At 43.3% G+C, this 19,927-nt stretch overlaps 1 protein-coding gene across 1 annotated transcript; it reads right to left on the bottom strand.

Annotated features, from left to right (window-relative positions):
* Positions 1 to 297: 297 nt before the first annotated feature.
* Positions 298 to 19,761, bottom strand: DCST2 (DC-STAMP domain containing 2). Its single transcript, XM_044302366.1, has 14 exons — positions 19,293 to 19,761; positions 12,336 to 12,506; positions 9,570 to 9,671; positions 8,083 to 8,277; positions 5,630 to 5,843; positions 5,345 to 5,502; positions 5,054 to 5,218; positions 4,745 to 4,912; positions 4,336 to 4,436; positions 3,467 to 3,597; positions 3,252 to 3,382; positions 1,784 to 1,877; positions 1,362 to 1,580; positions 298 to 490 (listed from the first exon to the last, which is right to left on the bottom strand). Exons 1-14 carry the CDS (start codon positions 19,759 to 19,761, stop codon positions 298 to 300), a joined length of 2,511 nt encoding a protein of 836 aa, XP_044158301.1.
* Between the last annotated feature and the right edge of the window lie 166 nt (positions 19,762 to 19,927).

Genomic DNA, 19,927 nt, shown 5'->3' on the forward strand with positions numbered 1-19,927 from the left:
GTTATTGTCATATCCGGTGAATAAGGTCATGTCCGGTGAATAAAGTCATGTCCGGTGAATAAGGTCATAGCCGGTGAATAAGGTCATGTCCGGTGAATAAAGTCATGTCCGGTGAATAAGGTCATAGCCGGTGAATAAGGTCATGTCCGGTGAATAAGGTCATAGCCGGTGAATAAGGTCATAGCCGGTGAATAAGGTCATAGCCGGTGGTCACATCCGAGCAGAGATTGGTAGAGACGAAGTTCGATCTCCAGGAAGCAGGTTTTTGATGATGATGGAGGAATGAGAAAGTTAGGATTAATCACAATCAGGAACCTTCTCGATATCTCGCTCCTTCCTGCTCCTTTTGTGCTCTCTGGTCGTCTTCTTTTGGATGTTGGTTAGAGGAATCGGGTGAGCGTCCAGTAGACTGGTCTTAGATGGTGATTCCCAGTCGGTGATGTCAAAAGAATCATCAGCCTTTGACTTTTGATATTCAAAGTCACTTTCCCTGTCAAGACATAAATAATATAATATGAGGACTGGCGTGGGAAGAAGCAGATACAGTAACAGTACCAACTACAGTGTATATACAGTAATAGTACCAGATATAGTGTATAGATATAGTGACAGTACCAATTTTAGATACAGTACCATATATACAGTATACAGTAATAGTACCAGCTATAGTGCATAGATATAGTAACAGTACCAAATATAGTAACAGTACCCGAGATATTGTATAGATATAGTAACAGTACCAGCTATAATGTATAGATACAGTAACAGTACTAGATATAGTGTATAGATACAGTAACAGTACTAGATATAGTAATAGTACCAGCTATAGTTTATAGATATAGAAATGGCACCAGATACAGTGTAAAGATATAGTAACAGTACCAGATATAATAATATTACCAGCTATAGTGTATAGATATGATATGGCACCAGGTACAGTGTATAGATATAATAACAGTACTAGTGTGTATCAGGCATCTCAAACTCGCGGCCCTCCAGCTGTTGCAAAACTACAACTCCCAACATGCCCGGACAGCCTACAGGTATCAGCCTACAGCAGGGCATTGTGGGAGTTGTAGTTTTACAACAGCTGGAGGGCCGCGAGTTTGAGATGCCTGTAGATATACAGTAGTAATGCCACTAGATATAGATAATGGCACATACACTTAAAGGAGCTCTTCTAGCTTACAAACTTCTGCTATAGGATAGGGGAAAGGTACATGATCATTGGTGGCCTGACCCCTGGGTAGTACTTGGCTGTTGTGCATGGCCATCTCTGGAGCCACAAGAACATGGACACAGGCACCAGGGAGACCCTGTAATCGTCAGATCTGTACACGAAGAGCAGTAACATGAATTACCCAGAGTCATCTCCGGCGTCCACATCGCTCTCTCCAGAGTCACTGGACGCCATAGACTCCTTATACTTCTTGACGAGTTGGTCGCTCTGACGCCTCTTGATGGTTTCTTTTAATCGATGTTTAACAGCTTTCTTCAGTTTTTTTCTTTTGGTTTTCTCTTTTTTCATGGATTTCATTGCTTCCATCATTAAAGTGACCTTCTCATCGTCACTGGAATCTCTGAAAAACAAGATAAAAGAACCAATTAAAGAGCCCACAACCAAGATCATATCTGCTTGTCCCGATGACATCATCTCCCCAGTGATGTCACTAGCTCTCTAAGTCTATGAAATCTGCTGCATAGAACTGATATACCTATAACAATCACCATTTCCCTATGTGCTGCTGGAGATGTGGCATATAGAACTGATCACTATACTTACATTTCCTCGTCTTCGGCTTCAACGCACACTAGAGGTGCCATACAGAGGATGCAGGCATTATTCAGTATCCTGGAGCAACCTTGGCAGTAAATGGCTATAGAAACACAGAATATGAATAGGACAGATGTGTACGTGTTACAGACACAAGGCATATTTTTTTTAGCGGTTGTATATTCTGTTGCACATGGTTAAATCAATGCACAGTTGGCCTGGACATTAAATGAAAAAGTGAAATATCAACCTTCCCAGTCTTAGGTCATGAGCACTCATGTCTGGTCTTTTAAAGGGCCAGTCCAGTGGCTGGGGTCCCTGGGTATTGTATTGTAAGAGTCATTTTTAAGTACTGATTGGTTCTGTCCCTTTCATTATGTTCCCTTGTATTATTATCATTCTGTGTAAATGAAGTACCCATCATCCATTGTGCTGATAAGACCACATTCCTGAGTGATCTCAGAGACATGCGTGATGCACACCGGGGGAGGGGCTGATGGAAATAACTGTGGTCTGACCTAACAATTAATTGGGATTCGACCAGGGACTTCATTCTAGGTAGGATGTAAGTATTGTTTGTCCTATCTCTCTTGTACACCGTGGGGGTGTCGGTCATGTGTTATAACGTGGTCGACAGCTATGTCTTATAGCATGGCCGACCGCATATTTAGGCTAGTGATGATTATTTACTTTATATCATTCAGTATGTGATTTGTTTGTGTTATCGTATATATTTCATCACTTAGTAAATATATTTATTCACTTAGACTGCATGAGCTTATTCATTCTCAAATCTTTCGAATTCACATTATGTTACAGGTATTTAAGGGAACCTTTCCTGGCAGAGGGTGCCTGAGCTTTAGGTTCCCTGGTGATCTGCAAAGGTGTCCTGATCATCTTGTGCTATTGTGATTTACCCGCGCTTATCTCCTGCCTGTATCCCTACCATGTTTCAGGTGTGTGTCTTCTTGCCTGTGTGCCCCTGTACATTCAAGTTCAGTTCATTAACCCAGTCTGTCTGCCGTGTCTGTGCTCCAGGCTTGTCCCCTGCTTGCCTCCTGTTTGCCTCATCACTTCTCAACCAGCAAGTCTTTCATTTGTCTTCATTAACTGTGTACTGCCTGGGTCTGCAAAAACTAGCATTTGAGTATTGGTGACTGTCCAGACTATACCTGTGTTGTTCCTGCATTTTTGGTGTGTTTTCTGTACCCTGAGCTTCTGGTGCTTGCGCCAGAGTCCCTGACGCTAGTAGGTAAGCTGCCGACTACACCCGGACTATCCCAGGAGGTAGTGGTTCGGTTGCTTCCCTGCAATGAAGTCCAGATCCCTGTAGAGGGGTTAAAGGGTGAGCACCAGAAGAGCACTGGGAAAACGCCCGTAGGGTTTAGCCCAAAGCTAAACTGGTTAGTTGGCACAATGGGATTACACTCACTGACCCGTAACAAGGATAATGTATTACATTGAAGGGGCTACTTACCTCTGCAACCAAAAGTGCTGCAGGAGCTGTACTCCTCACTGTCTTTCCCGGCACAGATCTGGGCACATGCTATGCAGTATTGTTCATAGGCTCCCAGAAAGTTCGCTAACCAGTGAAATAAACAAGGGCACCTGTTGGAAATATACCGATGGAGAAGTCAGCTTGAGGTAAGCAGCGCATGTACACTTAGACAGGAGGCGTAATGTTGTAATTACTTTGCAGCGAGTATAAGGAGGATGTTGGTGTGGCCCTTGTCCGCTTCGTTCGTCCTTAAGCTCTGGAGCAGAGACTTCTCCACATACACGCGATTGGTCAGCAACTTATTGTAGAGGAAACAGATCCTCATCTAAAAGGGAATGAAAGAGACATTTCTTATTGATACCATATAATCAATAGAGCCTGCCCCCCCTTCCTTATACAAGGACAAGTAATGTTCTTAAAGGGCATCTGTCAGCAGTTTTGTACCTATGACACTGGCTGACCTGTTACATGTGCACTTGGCAGCTGAAGATATCTGTGTTGATTCCATGTTCATATGTGCCCGCATTGCTGAGAAAAATGATGTTTTAATGTATGCAAATGAGCCTCTAGGAGCAACGGGGGCGTTACCATTACACCTAGAGGCTCTGCTCTCTCTGCAACTTCGGCGCCCTGTGCACTTTGATTGACAGGACCAGACAGTGAATTTGTCATCATGCCTGGCCCTGTCAATCAAAGTGGAGAGGGCGCCAAAGTTGCAGAGAGAGCAGAGCCTCTAGGTGTAATGGTAACGCCCCCGTTGCTCCTAGAGGCTCATTTGCATAGATTAAAACATTATTTTTCTCAGCAGTGCAAGCACGTATGAACATGGGACCAACACAGATGCCTTCAGCTGCCAAGCGCACATGTAACAGGCCAGCCAGTGTCATAGGTACAAAACTGCTGACAGATGCCCTTTAATCCACAGAATAAATTGATATGCATCTGTCAGAAACTAGAGGAAACTGGGCAATGTTCTGCAGATCTCCAGAGAAGACCACACTATAGAAATCTGCAGGATCGCTCTCTCATATCAACGCATAGACAGCAGGATATAGATTCTCACCTGCTCACGGGTTGGATAATAATAGGCACATATGTAACGTTTCAGCCGCTGCATATAAATCCCAAAGATGGCGATAAAAAATGTAAGTCCATGCATGAACCCTGTAGACGGAGGGGGAGAGTGACCAGTTAATGTCAAGGAGAGAGCATTAGGGAAGTAATGGAAGAAGATAGGAGAAATTCTGGGAAAATATACTTGGCTATTATTTTGGAAATGGCCTGGGATTGCGCCATATAAGACAAGACATGGAAGCTGAGAAACATAACCATATTCCAGGCTCCACTGCTCATATACTGAACATTTCCACAGATTTGCTGATCTCTACTGCTGATCTGTAGAAGTTTCTGATTTCTTTCTAGCTTTCTCTTTTCTTTACCCTACAACTTCTTCCCTGTCTATAGAAACATACCAATTAGAAGATATACTAGGTAGTCTGGTTCCGAAGGTCGGACTTGGCATTTTGTGGTCTGGATGGTGATGTTAGAAGTCTGGATTACATCAAATGCAGAGACTATGGTCTTGTAGATCTCATTAATCTCTCCTGTCCCATTCACAAGGATGGAGAATACCAGAGGAGCTAAAGGAAGAAGAAGAACATGATGGATAGGTTAGCATGTGTATATCTTGAGTATAGACACTTACATTCTGTACATGCCTGGCCACCGTTATGACCAGATCTCGGAGGGTTCAGAAAGGTCTAGAAAACATCATCACTCACAACGAGCCACTACTTCTCCTCTCATCAGCTGGGACACAAGATCCAGTACCCAGTAAAAGACATAATCCAAGACCACCATGAGCATTGCAACAAGGAGGCTCCGGAAGACATTGATGATCTCGAAGACGTATCCTTTCTTCTCGCGTTTCGTCAGCGTTAACGAGCCTGGATGGAGAAATGAGAATAAAGGGTTTTGCAAAGAAGTTCTAGATAAAACCTATGGGCAGTAAGACGCGAAAAATTTATATTTCCTAAAGTACTTTGTACATTAGAAGAAAAACATTCTCTCACCAGGTCGGATAAATTCGTAACCTTCACTTGAGGACAGCGGGAGGAGAGCATTGCGATTTTGTTTGACTCTCATCACATCTAACTCAATGAATTCACGACTGATGTAGATGTTGTCGTGGTTAATGTCAGTCAGGTATCGCCTGCGATAGCGAAGAGCCCTGGAGGAAGGACACAACCATATTCTGGTTATACAGAGTGTATAGAAGTAGTATATGCATTCTTATATCACTGGAGATGAGTGGAAAGTATCTATGTACAGTACATGTAGAGGAGAGAGGCTCTTACTGGATGTAGGTGAGGACGCAGACGATGACCATAGAATAGCTGAACATGCTCAGCATCTCCATATAAGTTTCCATGTTTTCTTTCACTTCCTTCATGATGGCAGAGGCCACCTGATAGTAATTGCGGCTAGCGTTCATCTGCATGTTAAAATCATGGACCACAGATATGTTGAAGTCAAACTGGTCCTTCAAGTTCCTCACAACAGACAGGAGAGCTGCGTACAGACAGGAGATGAAGAGGAGAGAACATAACATGTCTACCTACCGATATTCGACTACCTGCACAGTGCAATGCTATGTGAATACAAGGTGGAGCAAGACTCCTACTATCTTTGCAAATGTTGGGCCTATTTATTATACCCAGTTGAGTCACATTATTATGACCACTTCCTACTTTCAATGTTGGCAGCTCATGAAGAAAGTCACGTGTGCTGAGCTGCCTTGGTGGGTATATTAGGTGGGTGGTAGGCTATCTGCACACATATCCCTCGCTTCTGTCATTGGTAAAAGGGGTGATTTATCAGAATTGCAGGAAGGTATAATTATTGGCTTTCGGGCCAAGGGTGGCGGTATTTCTGAAGTGCAGTTTGTGAACTGTTTGCACGCCGCTGTGGTGAAAGTGTATTCTAAGTGGACAAATGGCACCATTATGAATAAGCAACGTGGAAACTTGGGAGCACAACGTGCTATTGATGTCAGAGTTGAACGTCGGCTACGAAGGTGCACAAAGACGGACTGACACGCTACAGGGGAGTAGTGTTGAGCGCGAATATTCGAATAGCTAATTTTTATTGCGAATATCGCCACTTCGAGAATTCGTGAATATTTAGAATATAGTGCTATATATTCGTTATATCGAATATTCAACATTTTTTTCCATCTGAACACATGATTCCTCTCTGCTTCTTGCTTGTGGGCCGATGAGAAGGAAGCAATGTCAAGTTCACAACAATACTTGTGCCCCAATCAGTAATCTGTAGTCAGACCTGCTAAAACGTGTACGTTGCGAAAAGATATTCTAATCACTGCCGATTAGCACAATCGCGAATATATTGGAGAGCTTGACTCTATCTGCATATAAAGCTATTGTAATGTTCTGCCGTTCCAACCACTTTCTCCAGTCTCAGAAGAAACTCATGAAACTTCTAGCAGCTTGAAAAATGTAGCCAAAGAGACCCATGCCTGTATTTCGCAATACGAATTCGCATTACGCGATTTTTACTTAGCCGATTTTTCGCATTCAATAAAATAATCTCGAATTCGCGAATATATGACAAACATTTTACAAAATATTTGTGAAATATCCCGAATTTCGAATATAGCCCCTGCCGCTCATCACTACAGGGGAGCAGCTGGAGCATATGTCTAAAACAACAGTTCAGTGAACCCTACGGGACTTTGAAGCAGACGGATGGTCACTGCATCTCTGCTAATGAAGGAGCATCAGCAGAAAAGGCTTCTATTATTGAGGCAGTATAAGTATTGGGCCTCCGCTAATTAGTAAAGGGCTGTCTTCTCCAATGAGTCAGGTTTTCTGCTTCATAGAACGGATGGATGTTAGCATGTTAGGCGGGAAACATCAGAGAACAAACACCCTGCAACCATTGCTCGAAGAACACAAGCTGGTGGTGGCAGCGTTATGGTCTGGGGAAGGTTTTTGTGGCATTCCCTGGGCCCATTCATCCATATGGAAGGCATGTATGAATCCATCCTTGCAGATCACGTACACCCATACATGCTGATTGTCTTCCCTAGGATCTTCCAAGACAATTCGACATGTCAGACGACTAGAAATGTCCAACATTGGTTGGAAGAGTATGACCAAGTATTCTAAGTGCTACCTTGCCCTCTAATTCTCCAGACTTGAATCCAGTTGAGCTTCTGTGGGACCACCTCGGTGGTCGTGTTCGCTCTGTGGATCCTCCGCCATCACTATCCAGTAGATGTTGGATGCACTGCAGTCAGAATGGCTTCAGATTCATGTGACAACCTACCAGGACCTTATTGAGTCACTCCTAGCCCGTCTAGCTGCTGTCCGTGCTGCACACAGCTAATACTCTGGATATTAGCTGGTCATAATAATGTGACTCGGCTACCACAGGATACAATATGGCTATCAATAAGGAGAGATAACTAAGAAATATCTCATACTTACAATTTTTTACGTGTTTCCTCATGAAACCCTGCAGATAATCAGGAATCACGCAGAGAACGAGTATAACTGCAACACAGGAATATTGTCGTTAATATACAGGGACTGTCGATTTAGCCAGAATGGGTTCGGAAGTGCCCCTGTTGGGTGAGGGTCATGTAATAACTGGATTTTGTGATGTTACCATGGAGGCCATATTGCAATATCAGGGAGTGGGGACAAAGATGTGATGTTCTAGGCTCACAGAGGGCCATATTACACGATGGTTAGTATATGGTCCGGTCATACAATATTACACTTACTTCTTGCCAGACCGCACAGAGGCCGGAATATATCCAGGGTGAAACAGAGGAATCCCATGAAGGACATGACTTTGAAGCAGTTGTTCTTGGCTTCATCGAAGAGCTTGTTGCACTTTATGTATGGTTGCTCCAGCTCTTCGTTACAGGTATCTCCAATGTTAGTGATGAACGCCCATATGTTACGGAGGACCTTTTCTATAGGAGAAATAAGACACAGGCTACATTGTTTTTTTTTTTATGTTTCTGATAGTTCCTTTGTGGATTATGAATGCGCTTTTTGCTCATGTTTAAAGGGGTCCTCTTAGATTTTGATATTGATGGCCTATCCCCAAAATAGGTCCTCAATATCAGATCGGTGGGAGTCCTGCTCTCGGCACTCCGGCCGATCAGGTTTTTGAGGATGCCGTTGCCTCTATCTAGGTTAATGATGTCATGTTCATTGATCACGTGGCCTAGTCACAGCTCAGTCCTATTCAAGTGAATGTTCTAGGCTCACTAGTAATCTGAAATTGATACAGTAGGTCGTCGATATCAAAATCTTGGTAAAAACCCTTTATTAGAGACAGTTCCCTGCTGCAGATACCATCTATAAGCTAAAAGGCTGCACGCAAGGAGGAGTGGCACCTACGCAGCATGGCGTGGACAGTCACTGAACCTTCAGTAAACATCAAGGAAACAAGTCTCCAGGTACAAGACCCCCTGTGACTATCCAACAGGGATGTCTCCTATATATCATAGGGGTCAGAAAAAAGGGGGCTTATTTATCATTTTCCACTCAAGGTTTTGACGTGGAAAATGTTTTAAATCTACATCAGCAAGGGAGGTGGTGTAGATTTAAGTCTGTCGCATGGCCTGTTGGAGGAAGCACCAAAGTTATGCAGAGGCTTGCACCTCAACATAGCTTTGGCGCTTTCTCCAGCAGCGCAGAGGGACTTAAAGGGGCTTTCTGAGACTTTAATACTCAAGCCCTCAGATGTCATCAGTATCTGATCGGTGGGGTCCGACGCACAGGACCCCCGCAGATCAGCTGGTTGAGAAGGCAGTGGCGCTCACATTAGTGCTGCAGCCTTCTCTCTGCTTTTCCTAGGCCACGTGGCGACACGTTCATCGTTCACGTGGCCTAGGAGCAGCTCAGCTCCATAGAAGTGAATGGGGCTGATCTGCGATACGACGGCTATACAATGAACGACGCTGTGCTTGGTAAGGAGCGCTGGTGCCTTCTCAAACAGCTGATCATGGGGGGTCCAGAGGGTCGGACCCCCACCGATCAGACACAAAGGATAGGTCATCAGTATTTAAGTCTTGGAAAACCCTTTTAAAATGGGCGGGGAAAACACTGGTCTTAGTGAATGTCCCCCCATATCTCTAATCCTGTATGACACAGAATCCATGTCCTCCCAATACAGACTGTTCGCCCAGTAAACTCTCCTCAGACCAGTCCCACCTCTCCCAGTATCCACCATTGTGCACATCCCAGGAGCCCTCACCGGCATGTTTAATGTTGGCAAAAAGATTGTGGAAGAATTTGTTGCTGCGATTCGAGGCTGGGCGCAGCTTCTTTCCAATCTTCTGTAAAGCGTCCACAGCGGCTGGAAGATACGAGGGAATAATAGCATCACATTTGCACATAGCGACTCGACGGGACCTAATATTATTACGATATAATAGACCTCAATGGTAGAGAAGGCGCATTGGATTTATAGAGCCACCTGCACCAGTGTAAAAGAAGAAAATGTTGGTGCCCATATTTGCGATAAAAGTTTTGACTCTTTAAAGGGAACCTGTCACCAGTTTTATGGTGTCCTAACTAAGGGCAACATAAATAAGTGACTGATTCTCTTAGCAAAATGCCGGGTCACTTTCTTTAATTGACCCAGTCAATCTGCCAACATCTTGTATTGAAAAGCTCCAGCTGATAATGATGGTCATGAATATTCATGAGCTCCTGACTCTCCCCGCCCACCTGCTGCTGAATGACAGATTGTTTCCATATGAATCAGCAGCAGGTGGGCAGGGGAGTGGCTATAGCTGTTAATTAAATGAACGCTGGACTCAATGACATTACGCTGGACTCAAATCAGCTCATTAGCATGCGGCATGCGGCATCTTTGTGTGTATATTATGAGATAACCATCTGTCAACACCAGTAAGTGAATACATCTAAGGCACTTTTTAGTAGTTAATGATTGTATATAATTAGTTAGATTATAATCAAATATCCACATGACAGGTTCCCTTTAAGCCTCGTGACATCCGTAGACCAACAGATTTACTATATAACCTGCACTATACAAATCACACAAATCTGTGTCTGACCATAGCAGGTGGAGGTGTCAATTTCAGGCATAGCCACCAAATTTATTTAAAGGGGTTGTCCATTATTAGAAAAACATAGCTTTATTCCAAAAAGAGCACCGCTCCTGTCCATGCATTGTGTCTGGTACTGCTGCTCAGTTACATTGGCGCTGGGTTCAGACCTGAGCGTTCGGAAAGGAGCGCTCTGCATGCGCGATTGTACCGGCGTTTGCAATCGCGCATACAGAGACAAGCGAACGCCCATTGTCGCGCGTTCCCGAAAGTCTATGTACGGGAACGCACGACGAGACGCCCCAAAGAAGCTCATGTACTTCTTGGGGCGTCGGGCGTTTTACAGCGTGATCGTACGTGCTGTAAAACGCCCAGGTGAGAACCATTCCCATAGGGAAGCATTGGTTTCTCCTTGTTGAGCGTTTTACAGCGCGTAGGAACGCGCTGTAAAACGCTCAGGTGTGAACCCAGCCTAAAGTAAATGGGGCTCAGCTGTAATACCACACTGAAACTATGGACAATTGTGGTGCTGTTTCTGAAAGACAGACATTTTTTTTTCTAGTCCTGGAGAACCCTGGAGGTAGGAGACTCGTAATACATTTGGATCAGCTGCATTGCACTGTGCTTTAGTTTAGGAGGGACACATGAGACCTCAGTTTTTTATAAATTCCCCACAATATTTCTATAATGAGAACATTCTGATGTCGGACCCTGACACCAGAACAGATAAGCGCCATACGCAGCCGCTGCTCATTATATCGTTTAGACGAACTGACTGACAAGAAGTGCTTCCTCTGTCTTTAAAAACAGATTCTTGATCCCCTGCTCTGTGCTTTATATTGTTCCCGGCTGCTGCAGAACATCATATCGCAGCTTCTCCCTCTATTCTTTTAGGCTACGTCTACACGACGACATTTGTCACGACAGATAGGGCACAAATACACTGCAACATTTGTAGCGCAACATTTTGTTGCACTAATGTCGCGCGACAATTTTTATAATGCTAGTCTAAGGTGTCGCACTAGAACATGCAACATGCTGCGACTGCGACGGAACAGTCGCAGAAAAATCCATCTCAAATGGATTTTCTGCGACTGTTGCGTCGCAGTCGCAGCATGGTGCAGTGCGACACCATAGACTGCCATTATAACAATTGTCGCGCGACATTAGTGCAACAAAATGTTGCGCTACAAATGTTGCAGTGTAGTTGTGCCCTATCTGTCGTCGCGCAACAAAATGTCGCGCGACAAATAGACGTAGCCTTAAGGAGGACAAAACTAATTAATGGTGGGCAGAAAGTTCCTGTTGCACCCCATAAAGAGGTTCTGAAGCAGCTGCAGTATGTATTATCAAAATAATATACTACCATACATTTACTCCTTGCTATATACAGAGGCTATACAGTACTGTGCAAAAGTTGTGCTGCTGTAAAGTAAGAATGCTTGATCTCAGCATCATCCAGTCTGTCCATGAAGAGACAGAAGGATTGGAGCAAGCCTACATCCACAGAAGATCTGTGCTTAGTTCTCCAAGATGGCTGGAACCACCTTCAAAAACTGTGTGCAAGTGGACCTAGACGTACTGATGCTGAAGGCAAAGGGGGAAGGGGGGGGGGGGGGTCACGTGAAATATTGATTGCATTCTAGATTTATCTCTTCACTTTGCAGTAACATACGGTAGTTTGTGAGGCTGAAAAAAGACATCCGTCCATCCAGTTCAGCCTGTTATCCTGCAATGCTGATCCCACAGGAGGCTAGAAGCCAATTTTCCGCATTTTATGCGAAAAAAAATTCTTCCTGACTCCAATCTAGCAATCAGAATAACTCCCTGGATCAACGACCCTTCTCCAGAATTCTAGTAGCTAGAATCTAGATAACACTTCTATCTTTGAAAGCAATCTTTCCCACACCTGCCTAAAACTTTTTGCCCAGTACCGTGTTACTCACCCATCAGTGGCTTTGTGATCTTTGATGTCAGCTCCTTGGTCTTGTTTAGGGCCAGCTGGGCGCCACACGCCATGGATTGAGACGAGCGTTGGATGTTCTCCATTATGTTTGCAGTCGGCCCTTGCACGACCAAGGTGAATGCCATCAGGAGGAACATGGTCTTTGCTTGCCCTAAAATGACACAAAGGTGACAGATATGACTATGGGCAGTGGTCAGGAGCTGCATTACAGGACAGAAGTGGAACATAAAGTTATGGAAAAAATAATCTAATATTAGGGATGTTATGAAATTCGTTTGGTGGTGTCAGCGCAATTCATGCGCTTTCCTTCTTCTTTGTGTGGTGCCAAATCAATTAGAAGTATTAGTATGTGCATGCCATACAGCTTATAATGAGACCAGACACACTAGGTGGTTTCATGAAAGCATCTTCTCTCTTCCCTCAGTCATGGTACAAGAGACGCGCCCCTTTATTCACATTACATTGACTTAAATAGCAGACATGACATCACAAAAGGGGTGTTCCTTAAGAAGAGACTATTGGCTCCTTAACCTGATGGGAGTGGTTTCAGCAACTACAACTGTGTTCATAGGTATATTTGGAAACTGTAATGTAATCCCCCTCTTCCCCCAACCTTATTTACCTTAAACAAAAGAATGCACACATGGCTCAAACATCTGGCTTTCGGCCATCTTGTGGACAAAAATGTGTACTACAGAATAATGTCTTCAAACCAGATACACGTCTCTCACAAATCCCTCCTTTTGCGGGAAATAGACCAAAGGTGAACAGGCAAAGTGAGGTCCTCTCCCAACGCCCTAAACAGCGAAGAGCTGGACTTTCCTTATTGCTTCACCAGGTCCCCTCAACTCCCTTTCGGGTTTGCCTTCACCTTGTCCTATTTAACCCGCAACCATCAACAAGGTTTTATTTACTTCAGGATGGAATCATTTTTGTCTTTGACAGGGGCACAGCACACATACAGAGTGGGCATGGATGTATTATACATTTTTAAAAACAATTTTCCTAAAATGTAGAACTATATGGCAGCCTGTTAAAACCAAATTCTAAACGCATTGTAGTTGCTGAATCAGTTTCCAAAACATTATTCGTCCATGATATTAATTTCATAAGTCCATTTGATAAAGTCCATCAATTCCCTCATATCCTTGGTGATCCTTCCATCAGAGGCAATGTTGTCCGGGATGTAGAGGCAGCAGTTCCTGTAGACCCCTCCTTTTTCTGCTGTCAAGGACCAGTCGGTTCTGTAGAGTCATCACCGGAAAAGAGCTCAGTTGTTCCACCATTCCCTTCACAGCATCACAGGTGTAATTCACAAATCTGTTGATGACAATAGATATGTTAACCCAATCCAATTTTTATTTATTTTTACTAATCATGGGAGTTAATGACTCAAATCCTGCAACTATCTGACTTTTTGCTTTAAACTAGTCAGAAACTCTACTACAGACTCCTATGGCATCCATGTATACACGTGAGTGAAAGGATGTAGGAGTGACCTCTTTTGTCTTGACCGGACATCGTTTTCTGATTTGATCCCACTCAGGAGGTGAGAATAGAACAAATGGCATCAGTACTTGATCAGGGTACATTGGCCACTTCATTCCACCTGCATCCTGGGTCGGAGTTTCAAATCTCCACACAATCACCAGATATCTGCGTTCATAAACCAACTGTCAGAGTAAACGTTAGAGTCACTACTCGTCTCATTCAGCTAAATTATGTAAGAACAATATCCTGGAGGGAAAACACCAAAGGGCTTTCCTGTATAAAATCCTGTTTCTAAGGCCAGTTTGTCATATTTTTAAATAGGCCAAATATTTAATTGTCAATTATAGGTAAGGACGTAGGAGCCACAGATGCAACTGAACTTTGAGGTTTCTCCCTCACCAACATTCTAGATTTGCCTAGGGGATCTTTGTCACTTACACATGCTCCTAACACATATATCCTGTTAGATAGGATTTCTAATGGACAGGAACAGAGGATTACACTCATCATGTTTACAACTGTTTGGTGGGTTTCCCTTCAGGATAGTCATCCTTTGCAACAACCCTTCAGCTTTCCTGACTCTAGAGGTAGTTTCCACTGGTTTATATTCCCAACACTTCAGACTAGTACTCCATTCTTTTAATCTCCAATATCCACAGTTGGTATGGTCATATCTAAACACAATTACCATAGACTGGGTCAGTTCCAGTCACACAGATGTACTTATCAGACCAAAACCAAGTGTCCTATCTGTCATCTGTCTTACAGTCCACTATACTGCAAAAGTCAACTTAGTTGTTCCTGACTCATCTTGATAATATAACACTGTTGGAATTTGATTTGACTGTGATTTCCCTTTTGTATGGTATGAAACAAACAATATGACATAAAACAACATTATGGACCCTTATAGTCCTGGCACTTGAGTGCAATACGATCGGTTTCTCCTTGCAATTCGACAGCAGTGGCGGCGGTCATCAGGACTTGATGTAGATCTTCAAACCGTAGCTCTAGGACTTTCCACCCGTTTCTTGTTTCACCACTACCCAATCTCATGATTGTAAAGGATGAATCGCTTCTATACAGTCTGGATTCTAGGAAACAACTAAAACTTGGAAATATACATTAGACAATTCATTTGTGCAACAGACATCATCATTTTGGAAAACTACTATGCTGCATCTGGAACTATTGGGGAAACAGACACCTAATCCCGGAGCATTCCCAAAGAGTACTTCATAAGCACTTGGACATAGAAAAGCCCCAGGGGTAGGTACTCTCACCTCAGTCAATATCTTTTAGTTGTAGCCTTTGCTACAGGCCAAATCTCCGAATATCCTGGAAAGAGATCAATATAGACACAGACATATTTACACTGTTCCACCTTTGTTCTGAATGTAGTCAATCCGCAGTCTCTGAAATGGGTAAGATGACCTGGGCATATGCCTTCCTGGAACTCCCATAGTTCTCCCATCATTATTACAGTATTCATCTTCAACTAACCTAGTGGCAGCATTGTTGAACCCAGGAGCCATCCACCACAGAACCCAATCACACCTCTCTTGATTTGCCCACGTTCTAAATCCATCCTCTTTAGGTAGAGTGCCCTCTGAAGGAAGAGTTTATTACCAACTCTCCAGAGTCCAATCATCACTTCTACCTTTATCCTTTGATGTTTCCTTTCAGCCTTTGTAACCTGTATCTGAAAAAGGCAAACTTTTTGGAAGTCCACTGGCTATAAGCCATCCTGTATCACACAGACTTCCACTCAGCGTGGACTTCAGGTAATAGCTTAGCCTCTACCTTCTCAGGCAGCATCAGGGCATTAAACATCTTTCATGCACTCAGCATTCATTATTGATGGGCTTACCCATGGATCAAACAAAATCTCTGCCTCACCAGATTAGACCATAATAATGAGGGATACCGAAGGCATACCTGGATGTTAGTAGTCTTACCCTCAGCCATCTTACAAACCTCAGCGAGTGTCTTCAGCTCTGTCTCCTGCACTAACATTGCTGGAGGGAGTGGTTCTTTCTTGACAACATCAGATTAAGTAGGAACAGCATATCCTGTCCGAGATGATCCATCTTCCAAGAACCTGAAATTATCTACCAGAAACTCAAAAATGTGGTTATTAATTGGAGACAGTCATGTGAATTTTTATTTTTATTTACAGAGGTGGGAAAGTATTTTTATTTATTACTCCCAGAAGGCCCTACTACTACTACTCCTCCCCCCTCCAGATGCAGCAGAATAGTTGGATCTAATTTTGCACACCCTTAAGACGGCAATTAATTGGTGAGAGCAGAGGAATTGCATTAGTATATTGTATAGAATAATAAATCCAGTATTTGATTCTGGGTTGTTAATTCTCTATGGGCGTTTCATTTGAAGGGGCTGAATATTTGTAGCTCCTCCCACAGGCGAGGAAGTGGGCAAGTTCATCCAAAGTCTTCCTTCCCCCCTCTAGTGGGGAGGACTGATAGGCAGCCACACCTGCCTTAGGCCTTTGATTGATTTAACTTTAGCAAAATGGAGGGACAAAATGAACTTCTCTCAAGCCTAGCCAACACGTGACCTTTCTAGATGATTCTTAAACCCATCCACAAAAGCAGCACTTAGGATTTTCTCATGCATATCTAAAGTAAACTCAAAAATCCAAATCCACCCAACTTTCCTGGAGTCTAGTGAAAACTTTCTCCACACTCTATGTCCTGTCCTGATGACAATGTGACTGACTAATCACCTAATTGCTTCCTCCCAGACTCAATGATCTTCATTATGCAGTAAATCCCCAGCTCTACATTGGACTACATTTTTCACCAATAACATGAGAAAACTCTCCATATTTTAACTAATTTTCTATAAAGCAGCATAAGTTCTCTAAATTGGGAATTCTATTCATCATGGCAAAATTGATGTTACTACTGGGTGTGGGAGATGTCAGACATCATACAATGATGCAGATATCCCTACACTTTCACTCATATCTGAATAAGGACTAAGAATGGGTGCAACCTTAGATTGATAGGATTGGACACTTCCAATTGGCATCATGGGAATTATCTCTGCAGGCACATTTTAAACCATCGGAACATACAATTTGGAAAGGTTATTTTTGCAAACATCATTGGATCTAATCCAGTGCTGGGAACTATGATAGGAATTGTGTCCTGTCTTTGAGATCCACAAACAACACACTTTATTATCTTCACAGTCTGCAGATGCATTACTAATTACCAGCCCCCATCCCCCCCCCCCTAACCCCCATATGGAGTGGTGTTGAGCACAGAGGGGGATGTGAAAGGGATGGAGGGAGTAGAAGACACAGTGGGGGGTGCTGATAAGCACATTCCAGTACATGGTGTAGAGGAGGGCTGACAGAAGAAGACCCAGGATTACTTTTTAAAGTTACAACAGATGTGGTGGGGGAAGGGATGCCTCATGGCAACTTCTTTGTTCTCTGTATGATTTAAAATCCTCCATCTTGCAATAAGAAATGCTCATCATTTCTCCAACTTACTTCAATTTCTCTCAGTCACTTCCATATACACTTTCCACCATAACTCAGTATGCACCAGCCTATTATAATCCTTCAACCAACGTCTGTTTTCCTTCAATACACTTATCCACAAACTTTCATTTAATCTACCGGTTTCTGGCATCTCAATTGCACACATGAACGATTTTAACTTCATAACTGCAACTTTAGTTTCGATATGCAGCCTCTAGGGGGAACTCTTACACAATACTACGTATTTCCGGTTAATACCGGAAATCGCTGCTACTTAGTATGACAGAATGCTTTCATCATTTTAACTGAAACATTTCCTTTCTTTCTCTTGCATTGCTGAGCTGCTGTTAACATCTCCTCACTATATCCTGTAACATTAGAATTACCCATCATTGTAGGGCACCAACTTAACAATATCTACTTATCAAACCCGCAAACTTAAGCGTAGTTGCACAAAGCTCAAACGGTATCCGATTACTATAAGTAATCGCCACAGAACCCACTAACTTAAGTGCAGTTGCACAAAGCTCAAATGATATAATAGTATTGAACCCACAATCTCTCTTGTGCAGGGCACCAACTTAATAACCTCCAATTGCTTACTACTATGCAATTGGTGTTAATCCTACACACTCATGAGGACCCCTGGTCACTACTCATGAGTCTTCAAACACTCTCGTCAGAGCATTGGTCCAAGACTCTCTTATCAGAACTTGGCTGGGATCCAATTCTACGTCACAGGATATCCGACTCAGCTGTCTAACAACTTCCGTTTAGTTTCAGTATGTTCTACCACACAAAGAAGGAATACTCAAACGGGTTCTTACGGACAGATCAGCTATAATTTGAACCCTTATATCGCAATAACACCAATTCAACTCTTAAGAACCCACAAAAGCGGAAGTTTCAGAGGAGATTCGTAAGAAATAAAGCTTTCTTACCTTGCTAGCGTATGATCTCGTCTGATGGTTCCGTTTAAGTCGCTCTCGTGACGTTTGAATCGGAAGTTACGCAAGCTGTCTGCCCCACGTTGGGCGCCAAATTTGTCAGCGCAATTCATGCGCTTTCCTTCTTCTTTGTGTGGTGCCAAATCAATTAGAAGTATTAGTATGTGCATGCCATACAGCTTATAATGAGACCAGACACACTAGGTGGTTTCATGAAAGCATCTTCTCTCTTCCCTCAGTCATGGTACAAGAGACGCGCCCCTTTATTCACATTACATTGACTTAAATAGCAGACATGACATCACAAAAGGGGTGTTCCTTAAGAAGAGACTATTGGCTCCTTAACCTGATGGGAGTGGTTTCAGCAACTACAACTGTGTTCATAGGTATATTTGGAAACTGTAATGTAATCCCCCTCTTCCCCCAACCTTATTTACCTTAAACAAAAGAATGCACACATGGCTCAAACATCTGGCTTTCGGCCATCTTGTGGACAAAAATGTGTACTACAGAATAATGTCTTCAAACCAGATACACGTCTCTCACAGTGGTAAAAGCAGGATTGCGTTATGGATTCCGTTACCACGGACCATAATGCAATTCTATGACGGAATGCACGGGTATAAGGCATTCCGTTATTCACTCGGTCATAAGAGAAGTCTATGGCCTGCATCACGGATCCGTCCCGTTTCCGTTATGCAGGAGATGATTCCCCTTCATAACGGAAATGGGACGGATCCTTTATGCAGTCCATAGACTTCTATTATGACCGAGTGAATAACGGACTGCCTCTAAAGGCATTTTGTTATACATTCCGTCATAGGATTGCGTTATGGTCCGTGGTAACGAAATCCATAACGCAATTCACCTTTTACCACCAAACGAATTTCAAAATATGAAATTCGCTCATCTCTGTCTAATGTATACAAGAAGCAATGTACAGTATATAATACAATAAACTGAAATATTCTAATCTTCTTACCTGAGAATATCTGTGGCAGCATAAGAAGCACGGTGACTCGGACCCTTAGGGAAAAGGCCATGCCGAGGCTCAGGAACAATCCCAAGGTGACGGTAGTCGTCAGGCAAAACCATAGGTTGTAATTTTTAATAAAGAGGACAATCAGCGCATAGAGGGTGGTAAGGAAAAGGCCGACAATGAATCCGCCTAATCTTCTCAGCGCGGCTTTAGTTCTCGTGTCCTTCCTGATTTTGGCCTTGACCACCCTCTTCTCATGGATGTAGTCGGCACCACTGACCTCTTCTACCTTTAAGCGGTCCTCGTCCGTCGGGCACAGGAGGGGCACGCAGGTGCATTTGCAGCTGCAGCAAGAGCATCGAGGGCAACGAAAACTACAAACATTTCTGCAACACGAACAGAGGGAGCCGCACCAACCGCACAGCCACTCCCATGGTCCTATTCTAGTGTTCATCATGAAAGGATCATCCATCTTCAAAGGCTTCAATGGGTCTTCTCTGAAATCTCGCAAGAAATGACTGACATCAGTGTTGTCACCTCAGTGTTCTTCAACCACCTTGTGAGGTCATCGTTACACAACATTCCGTGGTGATGATGTCACAGTGCTGGTCATGTTTTTTTATTTTTTGATTCAATAA

This window comes from Bufo gargarizans, chromosome 7 (assembly GCF_014858855.1).
Source record: "Bufo gargarizans isolate SCDJY-AF-19 chromosome 7, ASM1485885v1, whole genome shotgun sequence".
Lineage (NCBI taxonomy): Eukaryota > Metazoa > Chordata > Amphibia > Anura > Bufonidae > Bufo > Bufo gargarizans.

What these genes read in the sequence shown, in the direction of transcription:
- DCST2 (XM_044302366.1), bottom strand. Translation starts at nt 19,761, where the DNA reads ATGGATGATCCTTTCATGATGAACACTAGAATAGGACCATGGGAGTGG. An exon ending in TGCGTCCTCACCTACATCCA is followed by an intron (nt 5,503 to 5,629) that starts GTAAGAGCCTCT and finishes TCCTTCCTCCAG; the next exon opens with GGCTCTTCGCTATCGCAGGC. An exon ending in CTCCTTATACTCGCTGCAAA is followed by an intron (nt 3,383 to 3,466) that starts GTAATTACAACA and finishes TATTTCCAACAG; the next exon opens with GTGCCCTTGTTTATTTCACT.